Source organism: Glycine soja, chromosome 15 (assembly GCF_004193775.1).
Source record: "Glycine soja cultivar W05 chromosome 15, ASM419377v2, whole genome shotgun sequence".
Classification (NCBI taxonomy): Eukaryota; Viridiplantae; Streptophyta; class Magnoliopsida; order Fabales; family Fabaceae; genus Glycine; species Glycine soja.
In genome coordinates this window covers 10,971,652-10,996,355 of record NC_041016.1, presented here as the reverse complement: position 1 = coordinate 10,996,355, position 24,704 = coordinate 10,971,652, and the positions used below count along the sequence as shown (strand labels likewise).

General features: G+C 33.7%; 1 protein-coding gene across 3 annotated transcripts; it reads right to left on the bottom strand.

The window, feature by feature from the left end:
- Positions 1 to 573: 573 nt before the first annotated feature.
- LOC114388195 (UDP-arabinose 4-epimerase 1-like) lies at positions 574 to 16,687 on the bottom strand. Of its 3 annotated transcripts, XM_028348547.1 has the most exons (12): positions 16,505 to 16,687; positions 16,373 to 16,416; positions 15,314 to 15,453; positions 14,890 to 15,014; positions 13,807 to 13,920; positions 13,612 to 13,719; positions 13,403 to 13,494; positions 2,476 to 2,617; positions 2,256 to 2,350; positions 1,710 to 1,839; positions 1,091 to 1,235; positions 586 to 1,000 (listed from the first exon to the last, which is right to left on the bottom strand). In XM_028348547.1, exons 3-12 carry the CDS (start codon positions 15,372 to 15,374, stop codon positions 765 to 767), a joined length of 1,248 nt encoding a protein of 415 aa, XP_028204348.1. In that variant the 5' UTR covers positions 15,375 to 15,453; positions 16,373 to 16,416; positions 16,505 to 16,687; the 3' UTR covers positions 586 to 764. The 3 variants fall into 3 exon arrangements, with proteins under 3 accessions (XP_028204345.1, XP_028204348.1, XP_028204346.1); XM_028348544.1 differs by having other exon boundaries at positions 574 to 1,000; positions 16,373 to 16,686; XM_028348545.1 differs by lacking the exon at positions 16,373 to 16,416 and having other exon boundaries at positions 16,505 to 16,686.
- Positions 16,688 to 24,704: the final 8,017 nt, after the last annotated feature.

Sequence of the window (24,704 nt, the reverse complement as noted above, 5' to 3'; positions counted from 1 at the left end):
TGTATATTAGTCCATGTAACAAAATAATGGGGAAAAAAATTAAAGGATTTAACATGATAACATCTTTTTTTTTCAAGATCAAAAGTATCCCAACACTATATTAGATTTCCGGTTAATTCAGGTTCATTGAGCAAACAAGATAATATGACCATTTTGTTTATAAACTTAAAAAAAAATATTTCTAAAAAAGTTACTTTTAAAAAACTGATTTTTAATTAAAAAAATAGACAAATACATAAAAGAACTACTTTATTAAAAAATTGCTTTTTAAAGAATAAAAAAATTAAACAAACATGCCCAATGCTTTAATTTTCAAAGAACCATTTTTTAAAAGGTTTCAATAAGGACTCCCTAATCTTACAGAAGATTGAATTGGAAGTTTATTTTACCTATGTTCATTATTAACCTTTATTACAAAAAAGAAATTAATGAACTTTTTTGAATGACTAAATATAACAACAAATTAACTTTTGAAAATCTGATTATTGCAATCAATTACCCTCCTTGTATACATGATTGCATTTTATTTGCTCTAGTGAGGAGAATGCTGCATTGGCAAGAAGAACCAAAAGGTAGAAGAAAAGCTATACCAACCACAGGCTTGGCATTTTATTATTATTGACTCATTGTATGTTGAATACACATGTAAGTATAACGAATCAACTACCAAACTCCCTAAGGACCAAAAAGAAAAAGGAAAAAAATCCTGAGCCCCATGTAAGAGAGCAGTTGAAGGCCAACTGCTTTGCTGAATGGCTAGAAACTCAGATTGCAGATAAAATGCCATAACCATTACGATGAGATTTTTGCCATTTCCATGCAACCTGCAAACTCTTCTCAAGGTCAGTGTATTGTGCAGTCCAATTCAGTTCCCGGTTGATCTTAGAAGGGTCACTATACACCTCGGCATAATCACCGGGTCGACGTGGAAGGTAGTCTACTTTGATGTCCACCCCTGTGGCCTTTTTACAAGCATTCACAAACTCCTTCACTGATCTACCTGATAAATATTAAATAATGAAACCCCCCATGAGAAAATATGTGGATTTGCATTATTAAAGCATATTCGAAGTGTTGTAATAACACCTACCCTTTCCAGTGCCAACATTGTAGATCCCTACTTTACCAGGTTGTGCCTTTTCAAGAGCCTTCACATGAGCATCAACCAAATCAGTTACATCAATGTAGTCTCGTATGCATGTTCCATCGGGTGTCTTGTAGTCAGTTCCTCTAACCTGCATGGTGGAAACAAATACAATCAGCACATGCTCATTATAGTTATACAATGAGGCACATTAGTTTTCAAAACAACAAAATCACTTGGCTAGCTTTCAAGTGAAATAAATTATAGTACAGTTCTACAAAAGTAAACAACGTGTATTAGATTGGGATTTTAAAAGACATTTTTATGATAAAAAAAAAATCTTGTGGTATTCAGCCAAGGCATAGAAATAATATAAAATTATAAATAAGTCATGTGGTATTCAAACAAAACTCTCAGGATTTTCAGTGTGCATGGGAATAGCAAGATTATCACAAGTTTGATAACTTTGGAAAATATGATCAGGCTTCCTCCCTATGTTCTCTTGGCAGTGCATCAAATGCTATTTCCTTGTCTAGTTTCCTAACAGGATGGATTTTGTGGAATCTCTGACTTATGTAAAGAATTCCACTTCTGCCCCCGAGTAAAAATGATAAACTTAACATACCTTTAAGCCAGTTGTAATACCACGAGCTGCATCAAAGCAGGCACCAGAAATTCGACCATGTTCTCGAAGTTCAGGTCTTGGAGCCTCACCTAGTCTGCCCTCTGGGTCTGATCCAATCACATTGAAGTATCTACATGTTTTCCAGAGAAAATAATAATTACAATAATAGCTAATTTTGAATAGTTATAATTATAAATCAAGTTCCATTTATTGGCTACACCATCTTTCATCCGTTGTCAGACCTCAAACAATATACTAACAGTCCAAAAACGTTAAATCCTCTCAAGTTTTTTTATGCTAAAAAATCCAAAAATACTGACATTTTCTTTTCCTTTTAGTATATGCCAAATGGCAATGAAGTTTTTAGTCATATGAAGAAGCATATCAAGGGTCTCCTTCAAATCTTTATCGAGGGATAAACACAAAGACAGTGACACATCAAAGAGAGAAGGGAAAGAAAATTGCGTGTATATATTAAAATGGCAGACAGAAGGATATCTGTTTTAAAATAAGGGGAAATCCGAAATGTAAATGTAAAATACAAACCTCAGAATCATTACTGCCATCTTAGAATTTTTGGAAAAATCAAAGATGATATCTTCTGCCATCTTCTTGGCTTTTCCGTATGGATTAATTGGTTTCTGGAATTGAAGAACATCAATATTAATACTACATTCCACTGTATATTGAAGCCATAGCAAGATCCAATGGAAAATAAAGAGTTCGTAACCAAACTCCATAATTTAACCACACTTAGATTTCCCACCTGTTCTGTTATTTCTATAATAGGCATCTTTTCAGGTTCCCCATACGTTGCACATGTACTAGAATATATTAATGTCTTCACACCATATTTAGCCATAGACTCCAATACCAACAAGGTATTCGACGTAATATTGTGATAATACCTGACAAAAAATATGTTAAAAAACAAAAAGTAGAACTGAAATAGACGGATTTTAACACCAAACCATTTCATATAAATCTAAAAAATAATCAAGCATCCCCCCCACCCCAGGTATTCGGGAATTTTATTAGGGGCCAAGTAAGTTTATGAAGTTAAAAGCAAGAAGACTGGTTTTCTATATTTACATGCATTGGTATGCATAATTTTCTTGCAAGGACAATTAATACAGTAAAAGGCCTTGAGATGATTTAATTTTATTGGAGAATTCAGATAGTTTTGCATAGTCATACTATTGCTGTTGTGAACCAATTTAAACAATTTAATTGTAATTACTAGTAGTTACTTTTCTGTTATAAAAGTTAGTTATATCGAACTAACTTTAGTAGTTATTATAAAATAGAAAGGTGTGAATATCAGAGACATAGTGTGCATCTTTTGTGCAGAAGCCTAAATCTTCTCTCTTCCCCTCCATAACTTGTTCCATTGTGTGAGTTCCTGAGCCTAGGTTCAAGTGCAAATTCGTGGAGCTGTGAAAGAAAAGTAAAGATCACAGCAAGGAGCAACAATGATAGGCAACAATGGTGTTCCGAGAAACCTTCCAATTCAAGATGGCAAGAATTGGGATCAATGGGTAGTGCAGATGAGAATCTTGTTCAGATTTTAAGATGTGCTTGAAATTGTTGAAACTGAAATTAAAGAACCAGGTGCATGTTCCACTGAATCACAGAGAGCAGAGCACAAAGAAGCAATCAGAAGGGAGGGAAAGCACTGTTCTTGATCCATCAGTGTGTAGATCCCAACATCTTTGAGAAGATTCAAGCATCATCTTCAGTAAAAGAGGCATGGGGCATCCTAGCAAAGTGTTACACAGGTGGAGATAAGGTGAGAAAGGTGAGACTTCAATATCTGAGAAGACAATAAAAACTACTGCAAATGGAAGCCAGTGTAAGAATTGCATATTACTTCACTAGAGTATTGAATCTTGCCAATCAGATGAAGAGTTATGGTGAGAAGATCTCAGACCAAATGATCGTAGAGCAGATCATGAGGACCCTGATTCCAAGCTTTGACCTCATTGTAGTTGATATCTAAGAGTCCAAAGATGAAAGCATTAAAATTGAACAATTGCAAGGTTCATCAGAAACCCAAGAACTGAGGTTGATCGAAAGAGGAAGTGTGAAACCTATAGAACAAGCTCTGTGGGCCCAAACCTCCAAGAAAGGTAGCAGTGACAAAAAGAAATGGAAGAAAGGAAAGGAAAAATTCCAGAAGGGCAATTGGAATTCGAACCAAGAGAAATTCAAGAGTGAAGATGGAGTAGAAACCTCTCAAAAAGGTACTGCAAGATTCTCCAACAGCAAAGATGGAAAGAAGGGATTCGATAAAAGGAAGGTTCAATGTTACAATTGTGAGAAGTGGGGTCAATATGCGGATGAGTGCTAGCACAGGAAAGGGAAACAGGTCAGAAACAGTGAAGAAGAAGACAACATGGCTCAAGATGGAGATTCTGACTCTGATCCAGTACTACTAATGGTGACTACCAGTGGTGGAGATCTTCATTCTGAGGCTTGGTACTTAGATACTACATGTTCAAATCACATGACAGGCCATAAAGACTGGTCAACTGATCTTTATGCAAGTAAGAAAACTCAAATTAAACTTGCAGATAGCAGAGCTCTAACAGTAGAAGGTATGGGAAATATTGTGATAAGGAGAAAGGATGGGAAAACTGCATTGATAGAGAATGTACTGATTGTACCAAGAATGAAATGCAACTTGATGAGTGTTGACCAACTGATAGAGAAGGGATTCTCAGTCATCGTGAAGCATGATTATCTTGAGTTTTATGATCAACATCAGAGATTGGTGCTCAAGTCTCCACTGTCTAAGAACAGAACCTTTCAAACTACAATTCAACCTGCTGAGGTGAAGTGTCTAACTGCAACTGAGGAGAACAAGGAGAGCTGGCTATGGCATCTCAGGTTTGGTCACTTGAACTTTAGAAGCCTTAATCAATTAGGGTCTAAAGAAATGGTGATAGGACTGCCAAGGATTGTTGTACGAAAGGGTGTGTGAATCATGCATGATAGGCAAACAATCCAGACTAAGCTTTAATTCTTATTTGCCTATGAGATCTACTGACTTGTTACATGTGATTCATTCTGATGTATGTGGTCCAAAGGAAGTGCTTCCTTGGGTGGCAATCTGTATTTTGTGACTTTTGTGGATGAGTTCAGCAGGAGGATGTAGTTGTATTTGATCAAGCAAAAAAGTGAGGTCTTTGCAACTCTGGAGAAATTCCAAGCAATGGCTGAGAGGCATAGTGGCAAGCAAATCAAGATCTTGAGGACTGATGGTGGAGGAGAGTATACCTCAAGAGAATTTGAAGCTCATTGTACAAAACTTGGCATTCAACATGAAGTAACAGCACCCTACATTCCTCAACACAATGGTCTTGCAGAGAGGAGAAATAGAACAGTATTGAACATGTGCAAAAGTATGCTTAAACAGAAGGGTTTGCCAAAATCCTTTTGGGGTGAAGCAATGGCTACAACCTACTTGCTGAATAGGTGCCCTACCAAGAGACTTCTACAAAAGGTACCTGAAGAATATTGGACAGGAAGAAAACCAGTTGAGTCACTTGAGAATTTTTGGTTCCTTGTGCTACAAACATATAACAGATGCTAGATGGAAGAAACTGCAGGACAAAAGTGAGTCCATGATTCTAGTTGGTTATCATGGCATTGGTGCTTACAGACTTTACAACCCTTCAAAGAAAAGAATTGAGGTCAGCAGAGATGTATTAGTCTGTGAAAATGAATCCTGGAATTGGGAACAACAGAAAAGTAGAGTTAGCAACTTAATTCCTGTCTCTGATGAGAATAAAAATAGTAAGCAAGATTATGTTCATGAGACTGATGCAGACTTTGAGGGTGCAGATAGTGGGCCAACGCCTGTTCAGGAACCACAAAGGCAGAGGCAAATCCCTTCAAGGTTCCAAAACTTTGAAATGCTCCCAGATAATGCAATTACTGATGATGGTGACTGGATACACTTTGCATTGCTAACTGACATTGAGCCAATTAATTTCACTGAACCAGTAAAGGAGCTGACTTGGAAGAATGCTATGCTGGAAGAACTGAAAGCTATTGAGAAGAACAAAACATGGGAGTAGACTGAGCTACCTCCCAATAAGAAACCCATTGCTGTGAAATGGGTATTCGAGTTGAAGTTGAACTCTAACGGGTCAATAGCAAAGCATAAAGCAAGATTGGTGGCTAAAGGTTTTCTGCAGAAGTCTGGAGTGGACTACAAAGAGGTATTTGTCCCAGTTGCAAGGATTGAAACAATAAGGCTGGTAATTTCCTTAGCTAGCATAAGTAATTGGTGCCTTTACCATCTTGATGTGAAGTCAGCATTTCTAAATGGCCCACTTGGTGAAGAAGTATTTGTAACACAACCCCCTGGTTTTGAGCAGAAAGGGAAAGAGAAGTATGTCTACAAGTTGAATAAGATTTTGTACGGCTTAAAGCAAGCACCCAGATGCTAGAATAAGAGGATTGGCTCATTTTTGACTGAGCATGAGTATGTTAAATGCTCTGTTGAATATGGAGTCTATGTGAAGTCAAGAAAATGTCTCTATGTTGATGATCTACTAGTGACTGGGAGTGACTCAACTGAGATTGAAAGGTTTCAAGTGTTGATGAAATTTGAATTTGAGATGACAGACCTAGGGAAATTGACCTACTTCCTAGGGATAGAATTCATAACTACAGAAGAAGGGATCATGATGCAGCAGAGGAAGTACATTATTGATGTATTGAAATGGTTTAATATGGCAAAGTGCAATTCAGCTGCTACACCTGCAGAGACCAACCCCAAATGGGAGAGCAATTATGAAGGTGAAGCAGTGGATTCAACACTGTTCATACAACTGGTTGGCTCCTTTTGATATCTTTGCAATAGCAGGCCTGATATGCTATGCAGTTGGTTTGATCAGTAGCTTTATGCATGAACCTAAGCAAGTTCATATGATAGCTGTTAAGAGAGTACTAAGGTACTTGAAGGAAACTCAAAACTTTGGAGTATTGTTCCCTAATGAAGCAAAACAGGAAGAGGGAGAGCTGATTGGCCATTCAGACTCTGACTGGTGTGGAGACAGAATTGATAGAAGGAATACTATTGGTTATATCTTTAAGTTTTCTGGTGCACCAATCTCTTGGTGCTCCAAAAAACAGCCAGTGGTAGCATTATCCTCTTGTGAAGCAGAATATATAGTTGGAGCATTTGTTGCATGCCAAGCTATTTGACTCAACTCACTACTAAAAGAAATCAAAGTTGAAGTGAAGAAACCTTTGAAACTCCTAATAGACAACAAGTCTGCCATCAACTTGGCCAAAAACTCAGTCTCACATCGAGGCAAAGTTTCATTTTTTGAGAGAGAAGGTGAATTCAGGACTAATTGAAGTGGTGCATTGTCCAACAGATTTACAAACTATTGACGTTTTGACTAAGACAATTAAGGTTGATAGATTTAAGTTGTTGAGGAAAGAACTAAGTGTAGTAGAGTGTTTAAATTGAGGGGGAATGTTGTGAACCAATTTAAACAATTTAATTGTAATTGTTAGTAGTTACTTTTCTGTCATAAAAGTTAGTTATATCTAACTATAAAATAGAAAGGTGTGAATAACAGAGGCATAGTGTGCATGTGTGTGGATCTTTTGTGCAAAACCTAAATCTTCTCTCTTTCTCTCCATAACTTGTTCCATTGTGTGAGTTCCCGCTATCAATAGCTCCAACAATTGCAAATATACGTGAAACATCAGGATGCAACACGAGAACCACACAAAACTTGTCAGTCTATTCAAGAATTCAACCGTCTATCCAAGGGGCAATATGTTCAATGAATACCCGATAGAAATGGACCAACAACAGAGGAAGAGAAAGTGTATTATTATTATTATGGTGTCTCCAACACCCAATACAGAATACGAATGAGTTTCGAGGGCTCACCACCCTCCACTTCCTAATCCCTCATTCCACTTAATACCCCTCTTATAGACTATTTATAGTTTCTTAACTAACTAACAGTTAGTCATCCTAGTTATCCTAACTAACTGACAGTTAACATACACCTTTCCCCATCTATCAATACCCCCCCCCCCCTCCCCCCTTCAAGATGGGCCTTGTCCTCAAGGTCAAGTTGAGGAAAACAGCCTGCATTTCATAAGCAAGGGTCTCCTTCATCCTCTTCTTCCATAATCATCAATCTGAACTGTTTATTCATACACACATGAGTAGGATTATACTTTTCTTCACAGGTGAAACATGTTGAAGCTTGGAGCCAGTTCAGACCTTATTTAGTGGTAGTTAGGAGTTAGTTGGTTAACATTCTGTTATTTTCTGTTAAGCTGTAATAGATAGAACTGTGAGATATAAAGGGCCACATAAGTGTGTGTGTGCAAAAGTGTGCGTAATTTTCTCCTTTTGAATAAAATAGCTCTCTCTCGTTCAGCATCTCTTTTCTTCTATCTTCAAGGTCAAGCTTGGTGTTCTGGGTGATAGTGCAATTGACACAGGCACTAACAGTGGTATCAAGAGCTTTGTTTGTTAACAATCCTGGGAGGGTCTTGCGTGGTTCCAATGCAGGTCTCGGCATTGCAATGATGAATGGGAATGGGACTTCGGCGCACCTACCGGTTGTTGACGGGGAGAACTATGATGCATGGTGCATTCAAATGAAGGTCATCTTCGGGATGCAGGATGTTCTTGACATCGTTATGGCGGGACTTCAGAGCTTGAAAAAGATGCAGGCGAAGCACAAAAAAGAATGTTCAGAGAATCCAAGAAGCTTGATTGTAAGGCTCTTTTCCTCATCCACTAGTGTGTGTACCCTCAAAATTTTGCCAAGATTGCTTCGGCTACATCAGCCAAGCAAGCCTGGGATATCCTTGTAAAGGTGTATGTTGGGTCAGAAAGATTGAAGAGGGTCAAGATGCAAACATTGAAGAGACAATTCGAGCTATTGCAGATGAAGGAGAAAGAAGGTGTAGCAGAATATCTTAATCAGGTGCAGGGGCTGTCGAACAAAATGATGGCTTGTGGTGCAAATCTAAAGGATCAAGATCTTGTAGAAAAGGTTTTAAGGACCTTGAGTTCAAGATTCGATTATGTGGTTGCTGCGATAGAAGAATCTAAGGACTTCACAAAGATTAAGTTGGATGAGCTTCAATGTTCTCTTGAGGCACATGAACAAAGAATTAAAGAAAGGGAAACAGATAGGCCATTTGAACAGGCCTTGTTCACCCAAAGTGGGAGAAAATACAAGCCTGGGCCAGACAGTGGTAAAGTGAAGATCAAACAGAAAAGCCACAAATCGAAAAGAGCAAGAGATGATAGCACTGATGACTCAAGTGCTGATGAAGCTAACCGTGATGATGGTGGGTCACAATCCAGGCAGACGGGCTTGCCTCACAATGGTAAGAATGGTAACACCAAAAGAAAGCAAGTGCAATATTGCAGGGAGTGGGGCCATTTTGCAACTCAGTGCAAGGCTCGGAAGCAACTGAAGGGAAGAGATGATCAAGCGCAGTTGGCTCAAGAAAGTGAGTCAGAAGAGGATCTAATCCTCTTGATGGTGACAAATGACTCAGATAAGGCCACCAACAGTGAATGGTACCTGGATACAGGGTGTTCAAACTACATGACTGGGAGGAAGGATTGGCTGGTTGATCTAGATGAGTCTGTAAAGAAGAATGTGAGGTTTGCAAACAATAGCACTGTCAAAGCAGAGGGGCTTGGAAGGGTACTGATTCACAGAAAGGATGGAAAGAGGTTTGTCATAAGTGAAGTTCTATATGTACCTAATATGCACAACAATCTGTTAAGTTTGGAATAGATGCTTGAGAAGGGATACAAAACAATGCTTGAGGACCAGCACATGAAGATCTATGATCAGAGGGGCAGGATGATCATCAAGGATGATCATCAGGACCTTCAAGATTGAAATCCAGAGCCAACAGGATCAGGAGTGTCTTTCAGCTACTGAAGAATCCAAAAGCTGGCTTTGGCACAGGAGGTATGGTCACTTGAATTTAAAAGGCTGAGAATGATGAGCAATAATAGAGTGGTTACTGGAATTGACAGTATACAGCAACCAGGTACAGCTTGCTTGTGACAGGCAGCAGTGAAGAGGAAATTCAAAGGTTCAAACAGTTCATGATGGCTGAGTTTGAAATGACAGATCTAGGGAAGTTATCACACTTCCTTGGATTAGAGTTTAATCAAGTTCAGAAGGGAGTGTTTATGCACCAAAGCAGGTATGCACAAGAGATCCTCAAAAGGTTTGGCATGATGAATTGTAATTCTGTTTCAACACCAGCTGAAGCTGGACTCAAGCTGGAAAAGGACCCAGAAGAAGAGCTGGTTGATGCAACAGAATTCAGGAAGCTAATTGGATCCTTGAGATACTTGTCCAATAGCAAACCTGATATTTGTTTTGCAGTGAGCCTAATCAGTAGGTTTATGAGGGAACCAAAAATGTCACACATGCAAGCTGCCAAAAGAGTGTTGAGGTTTGTGAAGGGAACAATTGATAGTGGGGCGTTATTTCCTTTCGAAGGAGGATCAGAAAAATCAGATTTGCTTGGTTACACTGACTCAGATTGGAAGAGAGATCCAGAGTAGAAGAAGAGCACTGGTGGACATTTGTTTATGTACTATGGTGCACCAGTGGCTTGGAGCTCTAGAAAACAAGAAGTGGTAGCCTTATCCACTTGTGAAGCTGAGTATGTGGCAGCATCACTTGGTGCTTGTCAGGCAGTTTGGATGATTACTAGAAGAACTGAAGCTGAGGGAGAGGAAATTTGTGTGCTTGATGATTGACAACAAGTCTGCCATTAATCTGGCCAAGCATTCAACCTTACATGGCAGAAGCAAGCATATTGAACTGAGGTTCCATTATATCAGAGAGCAAGTTTCGAAGGACAATGTAGTTGTGGAGTACTGTAAAGCGGAAGAGCAACTAGCAGACCTAATGACTAAGTCAGTTCCAGTTTCAAGGTTCAAGCAAATTTGTGGTAAGCTGGTCAATAGCTTGAAGGATCTGAATTGAGGGAGAGTGTTGAAGCTTGGAATCAATTCAGAACTTGTTTAGTGGTAGTTAAGAGTTAATTGGTTAACATTCTGTTATTTTCTGTTAACCTGTAATGTAGAACTGTGAGATATAAAGGGCCACATAAGTGTGTGTGCGCAAAAGTGTGCGTAATTTTCTCCTTTTGAATAAAATAACTCTCTCTCGTTCAGCATCTCTTTTCTTCTATCTTCAAGGTCAAGCTTGGTGTTCTGGGTGATAGTGCAATTGACACAGGCACTAACAAAACATTCTCCTTTCCTCATCTTCTCATTTACTTCCGCAGGTGACAAATTATGGAAGGTTCTTCTACCTTGCCATCAATCAGAATTGTTTATTCACACACACATGAGCAGGATTATACTTTTTCTTCACAAGTGAAACATTCTCCTTTCCTCATCTTCTCATTTACTTCCATGGGTGACAAATTATGGAAGGTTCTTCTACCTTGCCATCCAATGGATCCTTATCAACATTAGTAGGATCAGCTATCTTATTGTTTGCTAGCTGCCAGTCCCATACCCAATTCTGTCCCAAATGAACGTTTTTCTGAAAATTACTCCCTTTACCATTACTCATGGGTAACTTCCCTAAAACTTTGTTCTTATCCTCCACTCTTCGAGCCTTAACCATACCTTCCACTAAGTTCTTTGGTTCATGAAGCCTTACCTAAGTGTTAATCTCTTCCTTTAACCCCTTGAGGAACACTTCCACCAGAAATGGCTCCTCCAACCCCTTCACCATTCCAACACACTTCTCAAATTGGCCTATGAATCCTTGCATTGTCTTGCTGTTCCAGTGCCAGCAACGCTTGAACAGGATTTCCCAGGCTAGAAGCTTGAAACCTTTGGGTGACAGCAATCTTGAATCCATCCCAAGAATGAATTGGATTCCAAGATTCCCACCATTGGAACCAACCCAGAGCTTCCCCATCCATCGCTACCATTATAGCCTCCAGCTTGTTCTCTTCCCTTACAGCGAGTAATCGGAAATATCTTTCGATCTTTGTCAACCATCTCATAAGATCCTCACCATCGAATATGGGCATTTCCAAATTCCTTCACCGATTGCTGTCATGCGCCGCAGTGCCCTCATCTCCTCCGCTTGCGTCAACTGTGTGAACGTTCGTAGTAGGAGATTTTTTTCTCCCATGCTGCCGCCAACCTTTGTATCATCCCTTCAATCGAACTCAACCATGATTCCACTGCTTTGCGATTCTCTTCTATCACTTTCTCCATGGCTTTTATGTGCATCTCCATTCTCGCATTCGACTTTGTCACCATTAACGATTCTACGCTCCAAGATTGGAGCTCTGATACCAGTTGATAGAACTAGACCAAAAACAAAGGAAGAGAATGTGTATTATTATTATTATGGTGCCTCCAACACTCAAGACAGAATACAGATGAGTTTCGAGGTCTCACCACCCTCCACTTCCTAATCCCTCATTCCCTCTAATACCCCTTTAATAGACTATTTATAATTTCTTAACTAACTAACAGTTAGTTATCCTAGCTATCCTAACTAACTAACAACTAACATACACCTTTCCCCATCTATCAATACCTTATGTAAACTAACTTCCATGGCCAAGAGAACTATTAATATTGTAAACAACTACAAAGCTAATTGAATACATCTAGTCAGTAGGCATCAACCTCAACTAAGAGAGTTATTACAGGAAGATACCGATAGAACCAACTGGCAAAAGAGAAAGAAAAGTGATGAATACTCAAGAAACCAAAAGACTTCTATTAATTTACCTTCATCTAGTCACTATACCAAACAGTCAAATACACTTTCTGAGGTTAATTCGAGAGTACCTCAGCACCTCTCCACATTCCCATTGCTTTCCCACCCCTTCCATTGTTTACATTTTACAATTGCTTATTTATACAACACCCTGTAACTACTATTCACAGCCTATTCAGTCAGTCAGTTAGTTACTAACTGTCCCATCCCTCCCCTGACCCAATTTTATTTCCTCTGACATAGACCTGCTTGATAATGGGGCCACTATCAGATACACAACTATACACTGACAACAGTAATCTAAACATCACTTACTATTCTATACCAACAATTAGATCTGACTCTCAACAAAATCACATTTAATTATGACAAATATCAATAACATAATATATTTTCTTAAAGTTGCTATCATGCGCACACTCTTAAACACCTGAAATTGGTTGAAAGTTGAAACAGTATTATGAATCTATGATTTTCAAAGCAACTTCTGAATTCTGATACTCTTCATGAGATAATTTTCAAGGAGGTTTTTCCTAGAAGTGGTCCAATTTTTGTCATTATTCTGGTAGTCATTTCACAATTCACACACTATATCAACTACTTTGTAGTTCTTATCCATTATCTCATAACTTTCACAAATTCAATAGAAAATAATACTATTACCCAATATGATATCAGAAAAAAGCAAAATATAATCTACAAGTCCCAGCACATGACTTTATCTAAAAAACCTAGCAACAGAGTGGGTATAAAATGGAAAATATCAATTTGTATCTAAGAAGCCAATTTCTTGTTCAATGTACATGGGTGGAAGAAATTAGAAACCACACACAAAAGCTGCTTCCCAGTTCTCACTTGTAGCACTGGAATTAATGTCCCTGAATAAAAGGTATGAGTACTTACTTAAGAGGGTCCAGTGTGCTCTCTCCCACATATGCAACAGCAGCAAAGTGCATCACAGCATCAAATTTATTCTCCAAAAATATTTTATTTACCTAATAACCAGTCAAGTAGACAACTTTTCTTGGGCATTCTCTAACATCATGCTTCAACAAAAAGTTTAAATTCATTACCAAATTATTTCTTGTAATAAGGAAAGTTTATAAGGATACAGATTCTTTATCTCCCAAGTCAGCATATATAAATTGAAGCCTTCCAGGTTCTGGAAATAACTCTTGAAGAACCCTAACAGCACCCAAATTTCCTCGTGACAGGTTATCCTGCAAAGAAGAAAAAAGGTTTAGCAGACAGAAAGTAAGTGCATTCAAATTTATCAGAGCAGTTTTCAATATTATGAAGAGGCATACCACTATGGTGACACGATAATTTTCCCTCAGAAGTCGTAGGGTAGCATGTGAACCAATATAGCCTGCACCTCCTGTCACTAAAACATGAGTGACACCTGGTTCACGGATGGAAAACTGAAAAAAGCACCCAAAAAAAATAATCAACAAATAGAACAAAAGGGTAAAAATAACAGTCAATTTACATATACAAACAATAACAAGAAAAGGTAGAAAATTACAGAAAATAACATTTGTTCAACAAAATTTCCCTTATAAATCCTCATTTTTTTATTCTAATTTCTTTCTTTCTTATATCCATCTGACATCACTTGCAAAGTGCAAACACCAAACCAAGCACACGCAAGATTCATTATTCTTTAATTTGATAAACAGTAAAAATAGCTCATAATCTCTATCAACGATTCATCTACCATTTCAAGCTATCTTTCAGTAGTAGAATAATAAGCGGCCAAATAAACTATACAGAAGTTTTATATATGTCAAAAACCATAAAAAGACAACAAACAAATATATCAGACAACAATTATTGGAAATTAGAATCATCCATAAAGCTTTATCAACATTTACATATTAACCATATGCAAGTAGAAAAATAGAAACTTATATATATTTAGCAAGTTTTATCAAACTCAACTGGAAGTACAGATTACTATGACAGTATGACTCTAGAAGTCCCATCTCTTGCACCCCAGTATTGGCCCCCAAAACAATCCATACAGTTATCACATTGAGTTTCAATCAAATTCCGTGAACACAAAAGGCATCAATATGCAGTAAACCTATAAATGGCACAATATATGTCTCTTCTATCATTCTAAACAATCAAATAAAATTTGACAACTCATTTCTCTCACACCAACCAGTTAAAAAGAACAATTCATAAATAAGAAATTAAACTTACATGTCTATCAGATTTATAGCAACATCCTTCAAGTCTCATTCAGTCATTCCAATATTTATGAAGATATATATTAAATAAAACACGAACACCACATATAGTAGAAAGTATAACATATACATATATACATGATTGACTATGATAATCATTTGAGTATTTAATGGGGTCAGGGAATATAGGATTACCGGACTTGGGGGATTCAAAGATGGAGATCTCTTGATCATGATAATGCATAATGCCGTTAATGCTGCAGCAAGAAAAACTTTTCCAACAAAATTGCCCTTCCTTTTTGGATCCACATAATCCATGCCTAAAAGTCAGAAGAAAAAAATCTTAAAACATCAATCTAATCATAATGAGAAATAATGATGAATTATAAGTAAACAACCAACCAACATGAAATAGATTACAGAACTTTGGCAAATAATGAATTTACAAACACCTTATGCAAAATACTAGTGTGCAACCTATCATATACTTAAGGATAGAAAAGGCAATGCTTTTCAATTCATATTTTGAAATTGATTAATGTTTTATGAACCTAAGCTTCATCCAATATAAACTGAGAATTCGTCATACAACCATATCTTCTCAATTATACAATCTTACCTCCCAAAGACATAGATCTTGTAGACCTGGGCTGACTTCTGGTCCTATTAAAATTTAGCATTTGCAAAAGTAACAAGGTCTTACTCCCCAATACAAATGATCATATCAAGCCCCACTCCCGGAAGGATTTCGGTGATATGCTGCAGTGAAAACCAGACCATGTAAGTTTTTTTTTTTCTCTGGAAGGAAAACATCAAAACAATCCTGAAGAAGTTCAAACTAAAAAACCAGCACACAACAAAAATCAAACAAAGAGAAATATCTGTAGAAAGGGGGTAAACAAGAATTTTTGCTGCTTTTTGTATGTAAAAGTTAGAAAGGTTAAAAACAAAAACATAAAGACCACAATGAAAAAGGGCAAAGAAAGGATTCAAAAAGTTTAGATACTAAATACCACAAAACTAAAGCAACAAAACACAATCCCGCCAATTCACCAATAAATTCAAAACTAACAAAGCTGGTGAGAGAGAAAGTATTCAGAAATGAAAGATCCAGAGAACTACAGAAGAAAGAAAATCCTTGTAAGGATAGAAAGCAAACAAAAAAAGGCTAAAGATTGCTCGCAGTCACGGCAATGTTTCACCCCAAGAACAACATAGCAAACGACATGCACATAAATTATCTGTCAGAGTGGGTCAGGGCAAGAAAGCACGAGGGAAAAAAACCACAAAACCACTTTCAAAAATAACCACCAAGAAATTCAGAACACAACCTAGGACCCCAAAAAAAAGCTTCAAAATTTCAACATCAAGATCCAACACACAACAACAGGCAAGCATAAGAAGCCTCGTCAGCCCAAGAAAACTTATCAACTGAGCAACCATTCAAATTCAAAAAACAGACAAAAACCCTTGTGTTTTTTACACTTGCAGAATCACAAACTAATAACCAACCAACCAACCAAGAAGATCAGGGACCAACCCAAATACTGAAAACCAATAGATTTGTCAAAACCGAATCAAAGGGCGTAAATAGCCCAAGACAAATAGTAGTAGCAATAAGCAACAAAACCGTTTCTTTTAAAAGGGAAAGAAAAACCAAAAAAAAAAGAAGCACCACCTTCAAGGCTTAGCCGTATGCGGTTGCCCAGAAGCGCGTAAGGCCTCGGACGGTGAAAAAGAGTGTAAATTTAACGGTTTTCTGAGAATAAGAAAAGTGGGAAATCTGAAAAAAAAGAGAGAAAAGTAGTAACGGAATTTGTGTAGAATGCAGGGGAGTGGAAAGAGAATGAGAAGAAAAGTACAAATGAGGATGGTGGAAGTGCAGTGGAATTTTTGGTGTGGCGTTGAAATTGTGAGAGTGAGAATTTGAGAGAGAGAGACAGAGAAGAATGGGTTCTATAGTATTTCTAATAGGCCGCGCCTTCTCTGCATCCATGTTGTCAAAGCGTTACACAGGGCATTCAGACCGCAAGGGAACAACGTCGTAGACTTTATTTTTTATTTTTTTCTTTTCTTGTTTCTCTGGTTTTCTTTTCAAGGAGATTGCTGAAAAAATTAAAAGAAAAAAAATTAATGTAAAAACCATATAGGAGAATGTAAAAAATTTAAAGGAAATATAATTTTATATTTTTCAATAAAAAAATTGATATTTTAAGTTTCTTAAAAAATAAGCCTATCACACTAATTAGCATTTTTCTTTTTTTATTAAATATTTTCCTTTTCAATAATGGTGAGTGAACTTTTGACGCACTATTAAAAAATCAATAATCTGCCGGATGATTTTTAAGAATGTAAGATGATTTTGTGAAATAAATTCTCTTTTTGATGATAATAAGATGAGAATTTAGTTTCAATACTCCTTATAAATTGTTAAACTAAATTAAATAGAGTAAAAAACAAGATTTCAAAATTAAATTATGAATTGTATAATAAGTTTGTTAAAACTTCAATCCTTGTCGCTCCTTAAGTATAAGAGTTTCAATTATATTTTTTTTTAGAACTTTCATATCAGGAATAGAGAATATCATTAAAAAAAGTTAGAAGAAAATAAATAATTCATTAATTACCCATACAAAGAGTTTTTATGCAATCAAATGATGAATCACAATCTGGCACTATTATGTTTTTTTAAGGTAATGATAATGATAAATTTATTAACTTTTAATATAATTATTATCTTAAAAATTATAAAAAATAATTTCAGATTTATTGACCGTCAAAAACTTTTTATAATAGTAGAACAAAACTCATTAGAAAAATATGGTTAACTATTATTTGACTTTTATATAATATTTTTTAGTCAATTATCATCGGAACAATTAATTGACACATGAAATTTTTAATTTCCTTTATGAAAATAAAAACATTTTCATAAAATGTGTTTCGTTCTAGTCAATTAGAAGAAGAAGAAAAATGGTATAGACTATTTTATTTAAGCCAAATAAAATTAATATTGACAAATTCATAAAACATTTTTAGAAGTTTCTATGTCCAAAAAATATGTTTATTCTCTTATGTCAAACATGAAAAACTATGATGCCTAATTTTTTGAAAGTTAAACAGTTCTTATACTAAAAGTAGTGTATTTTCAAAAAATATTGAAAGTCAAGTAAAGATTTAGGATTTTTAGTTGAATTGAACTCATATACTGTAATTTTATATTTTTTTCATACTGTTAAACGATAAAAAAATCATATTAATTATGATTTTATTTCAAATATTTCAATGGTTTTATATTTGCGTTCGGATTCACTCCATTGATAATGCTCAATGGATGACCTTAAAGTAGGCATGTGAAAAAAATTAGAAAAGTTCTTGTTGTAAGAAAAATTAAATGAGACTGGGTAACAAATTAGGCACAAATTTGTAAACATTAATGCATCAAATAAATGCATGTATGTGGATTGATAGAGTACTTGTCAACTTTTTTTTAGAGGACTTGTCACCTTTCGGTAAAGTATTATGCCTTTTTATCAAAATATTAGTTTTGATTCTACATTTTATAACATTTTCCCAAAAGAATCTCCTTTGATTTTGACATTATTTGTGAGGTATAATTAAACACTTTGCGTGATTTTGAAATTAATTAAAAAAGGAATTTAATAAACACTTATAATATAAAACAGTTTTATATTATTATTTAATTATGAATTATTATTTGAATTATTTTAAAATCAATAAATTTACTAAAATAATCATTTTTCTCATTAAGAAAAAGAGATACATGTTTGCTGACAAAATAATCTTTTGTCAACATCTCTTTTTAAGACGTAAGTATGTACCTGTCTTTCTTTCAAGCCTATCTACACCTTACCAAATTATAGGATTTTTAATTATTGTGGAGATATATGTAAGTCAAAGTTTAAGAAAATAATATTTATTATTATTATTTTATATTTATTATAATATTATTTATTCTTTTTAAATATTTTAAAATAAATTTTAGGAATATTAAATTATAATATAAATTTAGTTCGTGATTTAATTTTAAAATAAGCATAAAAATAATTAATGATAAATTTTCTTTATTTGGTACGTTATTATAAAAAACAACACCTTATTAATTTATTCATAATCAATATTACATATTCTTTATTTTTATTATTATCATTGTTATTATTTATTTTTAGTCTTAAAAAATAAAAAAAATTATAAGCACATAATATCAATTCGTATGTCATTAAATAATTTATATCATTATATAAAGGAAATACCTCTCCAAGTATCTGCCTCTGGTCCTTTTTTTTTTTTTACTATTTTATCCTTCCAAAATTATCCTCATAAACAAATCTATGTAATTAGTTAAAGGATAAAATAAAATAAAAATAATGTAAACACAAAAGGTTTTATTTTTTCTATTAAGTAATCCATGATCCCATGTACTCTCTTTTATCCACCTTCCCCCCTTTTTCAGGTTTTTTGAGTTGTTTAATCAATCAATAACAATATCTATAAAAACCTGAAAAACAAGAGCAACCGTAATATCCTTCAAATGAGTAATTTTTGCAAGCAGTAAAGGAACATCCGAGTTATATTTTCATTAAGAAAAAGATAAATGATATTTTATCTCCTGAATTTTATTATTTTCAAATTATCTACTTTTTTAAAATGTAATTTAACTCTCTTGATGTTTGTGTTAAAGTAAAAATATTTATAAGTATGGATAAAAAAAGTAAAAATTATTATGTGTAGATAAACTTAAAATCATAGCTAATTAAACTAAATTAATAGATATGCACGCATGATAAAGAAGTCTTTCATTGCAATCAAGTCTTTCAAAAAAACTTAATTTTTTTTAGTATTTTAGTCATGTAATGAAGAAAAAAAGTTTAAGAAAGTGTATAATTTAATACATATTAGTGTATAATAAGACAAATTTATAATATATATATATATATATAGGAACACAAGCGTTGATTCTGCTTGTAATAGTAATGGTAATGTTCATAGTAAGTGATGTTGCAGCATGTTTTGCTATTTGCAATTAAAAAAAATATATAATAAATATAATTGTTGTTATGTGTCTTTGTATATAAAAAAGTTATTTAAAAAATACTATTTTACTATTTATAGATGTTCTCGATTTTATCTTTCATGAAGTATCTAAACCAAGTTATACATCATCTCTCGTCACCTGAATTGGTTAATTACACAAGTTGACCATGTTGCCCATTTTTTTGTTATAAATAATCAGAAGTGAATGTTTGCATCTTATTCTTATGTATGTGCGGAAACTATCGAATTTTACCAAAGAGAAAACAAGGAAAAAGGAAAATTAATATCTAAAAAGCTAATTATCAGTTATCAAGTAAAACATATTGGTTATGGTTGCATAGTGACTTTTATGAATTTAAAATAAATATTCACATAATTTTTGTGAAATGATTTTTAAATGTATATACGTAACACGTGGTACTTAAATTTTCGGAGTTTTTTAATTTATCCAACTAAAAAACAATAATTATAATTATAATATAAAAAAGCTGAAACAACTCAACTTGTCATTTACTCGTTTTGTTAATTCATTCAGATTTTAAAAATTGGGATGGTAATATTTTGTGCCTATATGGCTGCTCTCCCTATTTTCTAAACTTCCACATATATCTTTTTTTACTTGGCAAACTATTTCTCCACATGCTTCAAGCTTCCACTTTTATTCTACCACCTTCTTAAATAACCATGATCCACTGTGTGTTAAAAGAAAGTCAAACAAAAAAATTGTTATCAAATGTTTGGTTTGGAACGTTTGGTTCCTAATCTCCATTTATCATTGAAAAGCACGTGAACTTTATTTTTATATTAATTTCTTCAAAATTACTTTTACTGTATTTTTCCCTTTTTTAATACAAAAGGCGTCTCCTGATGATTCTCACAACTTACTTACAAGAGAGAAGGAGACAAGAGAATGAGATAAAAGAAATGAAGGGAAAAAAATAAAGGGTAAGAATTAGCCCCACACAGGCACACTCCCATTATTCTCGCCAGCAGTATAACAACAAAACTAGAAGAAACTAATTTTATTCCTTTCAACACTGCAATTTTCATTTATTTGGGTATTTTTTTCTATAAACTCTTATAAGAAGAGAAAATAGGTGAATAAAATAACATGAAAATTTAGAGAGAACATATTAACAAGATACAGTAAAACATTTGGACTAAGAAAGTCATTTTTTGACTTGATCAAATTTACAGGCTGGGTAATTTTAGTGAATAATTAGTTTTATTTTGTAAATTATAAAGAATTTTCCCCCTCTCTTCTCTCCTCTCGCAAGTTACTTGGAGCAAGGATACCTCTTTTCGGTATTCAAATTTCATTACATGACTTTTGGGACATTATGTGTTGGAAATCTCGTGGTGTTTTGATTCATTTTATTTCAAACTCAAGTTAAATCTATTGCAACCAATTTGGTTCTTTAATTTAAGAGTTTGTTTTTTTAAACTAATTTAAGAGTTTAATTTTATTATGTCGTAATAGTTGTAAAAAATTATATTATCATATAATTATAAATTATTATTATAATTATAATTTTTAAAATAATTATTATAAAAATCAATAAAATTATCATGATGTTTTTTTTTAAATATAGTGTAAAAAGTCTTCCCTTTATCAATACATGAATTATTTACTTTTGGGATCATTTCATGGTGAGGACAAGATATGGTGAGGATAAAATAGTTATCTTATCTTGTAATCAATTGTTTGGTGTATAAATAAGATATAATTTGCTTATAATGTTCTCTTGATGCATTTCTTATCTTGAGAGGAAGTGAGTTATAAAATAAGCTAAGATAGTTGTTCTTTCTCCCTCTCTAGTCACTTCCAACCCTATTAACATTATTATCGCTATTATTATTGTCACTGTCATCACTACAACCATCATCACCATTGTCATTGTCATCATTGTTGTCATTAACATCGTAACAAACACAATCATGGTCACCACAATACTGGTACCATTCCTACCATCGTCATTGTCTTATCTTCATCATCATCATCACCACAACAATCATCATTGTTGTTGTTGTCATCACTCCCATCGTTGTTATTGTCACCATTATCATTGTTACCACTATCACTATCATCACCATCTCGTTATCACCATTAATACAACTATCACCACAACCACCATCATTTTCACCACCACTATCATTTTTATTATTATTGTCAGTATCACTTATCATTATCTAGTTCTTATCACGATATGTATTGAGCATTGGATAGGACTAAGGTTTAACTTACTCTTCTTTTATCATGTGTCTAATCATGCTCTTATATCATATATCATCCTATCATATCTTTATTGTCAACCAGAGTTTTAATTTAAATCAACTTGATTATCCTAATAAACTTTTTTTTATATTTTTTAAAAAACTTTTAAATTTTCATATTTGAGACTTCACTATTAAATATTCCATTTATTTTGTCCATTTTATAATTATTTTAACTTCCTTATCTAGGACCCCTCTGGAATTCAGGCTAAAATATACAAAATGATTCACATTAATTAAGAAAAATAAGTTAACATCATTTAATTTTAGTATTCTTGTTTAATTGTTTCCCCAAAAGTATCCTTTACATTTAATTAAATAGGGCAAAAAATTAAGCCAATGAAAACAAAACTCTAATTTAATTAAGGATATCTTAGGGATGGCATTATTGAATATGGTGAAGTTAGCTAAAATTTGCTTATATTTTAGTCCCTCACACCAAGTTTTGACAGACCGACCCTTTCAGCTCGTGGGTTATGCAGTGCAAATATAGGCTGCCTTAAATGAAGTCCTTTTTATTTTGCGGGAGATCCGAATGTGGACTCAAATGGACGAGCTTGCCCTTATACATAGGTTTACTTATAATTGATTTAATTATAGTCTAAAGTTGTTGTCAATCCAAAAAAAGTTGTTGGACAATAAAAATGTCCGTTTTTAGTAATACTATGTTTAAAATTCATATAATAAATAACATTTGACAATAAAAACTTTAAAATACAATAATTTTGTTTTCACACGTGTTTTTCTTCCTAGACAATCATATATCTAGGAAACAACTAAACATTAAACATGAACATATTTTTTAAAATTCGAACAGTGATATAGTTTGTCACATTATAAGGGATTAGCTCCTTCTGTCATACCCAACTCTTGTTGGTATAATAATTCTCTTTGTCTGACTTAATGACCCAAAGCAACACAATTTTGATGAAGTTGAAATTAATTAAAAAAAATTAAAAGTGAATTAACTTCACCCGATTAATTTTGATCACTTTGATTTTTTTTTAACCTCAGAATTAAAACAATTTAACCCAATTAAAAAATGGAATGAAACCCAATTTTTTATTGACTGTATATTATATAGGGAATGGAATGTTAAACTCAAACATTAGTAGGTTCTATTTTTTTGTTTTGACAAACAATGAGTCAAATAAACATCTTAATTATGGCAGCACGTCTTTCGGTGGTTGATTGAATTCAAATGAATAAATTGGTCTTTTCAAATATTGCGTTTGGTGATAGTTAATCATAAATGCATTAACAATAGACAAAAATACTTCCATATTAATAATCACGTTATAAAAGGACTGAATACAGGATTAGGTTCAAAGAGATTGAAGATTGAATATAGGAATTGGACTATTAGTTAGTTAGGATTACAAAGAGAAAAATCAAATCAAAAGCAGCAAAATTCAACAACCATTCAATGGAGAGACGAAGGTATTGGTGTTCCAACCTAGGCTTTGGTGCAATCTCCCCTTGTCTTCATGATTGTTAGACTTAGACATGCATTCATTCGATGCCTGATATTGGTGGAAATAAGGATTAAGCTAAGCAATACACTTTAGGATCCGTTTCAATGATGCTGCTGCCATTGAGTATTAGGAGAAAAAAAATTTAACCAGTATCTAAAGTTATTAATTAAAAAATTTAAAGTAAAAATATTTTTTATCGAAAAACAAAAAATTATGTTATTTATGATTTTTTTTATGCTTTCCTATAATTTATATAATAAATATATTTTTTTTTAATTTCTTAATCCATATCTCTATGACACTACTGATTATAAGAACTTTGAGAAATACTCAAATAGTACTATACTAATGTCATAAAAGAGTAAAAAAAAAAATACCTGGTAATATTCGACATTTTTATAATTTTGTACAACAACCCAATATCACTTAACATTGATACCTAATGGATAAATATATCATTTTACCAACAAATATTGCGGCATTAATATCAAAATAAAGTAAAATATCGTTCAAATTTTCTAATTTGAATCTTAAGACATAAAATAAAAAATCCCCCAAATAAAACATTTATATATGGTCAAAAGATTATAGCATTTCAAAGTCCAAAGGCAAATATGTAGCCGAAAAAAAGGCGGAAGGCAAATAATAAATGGGTAGAACAAAATCAAAGCCCATAACCAAGTTGAACATCTCTGCACGTAGAGTTTTTTTTATTAGAGGGAAAAGAATACAAAAACTACAGAACCCAAAAGCTAAGGACATGATTTGTATTTTTATTTTTTGTTTTTATTTTTTGAAAACTATTTTTATTTAAAAAAAATTAAAATTATGAAAATATGTTTGATTTGACTTCTTATTTTCTGTTTTCAATAAATAAAAATATTGAAAATGCGTTTTAAAAAAAAACTATTTTTAGATTTGCTTAAAATTATATTTCTTGTCATTGTGTTTTTATTTTACTAAAATGAGGTTCTTGATCTCAATTGAGAGATTTTATTGTTTTCAATTTTTGATTTGTTTGAAAAAATATTTTTATTACACATGAAAACAGAAATCCAACCATTTCCTTCACCATTTTTTAAACCAAATAACCCGTAAGAATCTCTAGTAAAAACAGTCCCTTTTGGATCAGCACCAACCAAGTTCTGTAAATCTAGAGGGCAAAGCTGAAGAACCGAAAACAAGTTACAAGACTTAAATTAGTAT

What these genes read in the sequence shown, in the direction of transcription:
- LOC114388195 (XM_028348547.1), bottom strand. Translation starts at nt 15,374, where the DNA reads ATGCTAAATTTTAATAGGACCAGAAGTCAGCCCAGGTCTACAAGATCT. An exon ending in ATGGCAGTAATGATTCTGAG is followed by an intron (nt 1,840 to 2,255) that starts GTTTGTATTTTA and finishes GAAAACATGTAG; the next exon opens with ATACTTCAATGTGATTGGAT. An exon ending in CAATGTTGGCACTGGAAAGG is followed by an intron (nt 1,001 to 1,090) that starts GTAGGTGTTATT and finishes AATATTTATCAG; the next exon opens with GTAGATCAGTGAAGGAGTTT.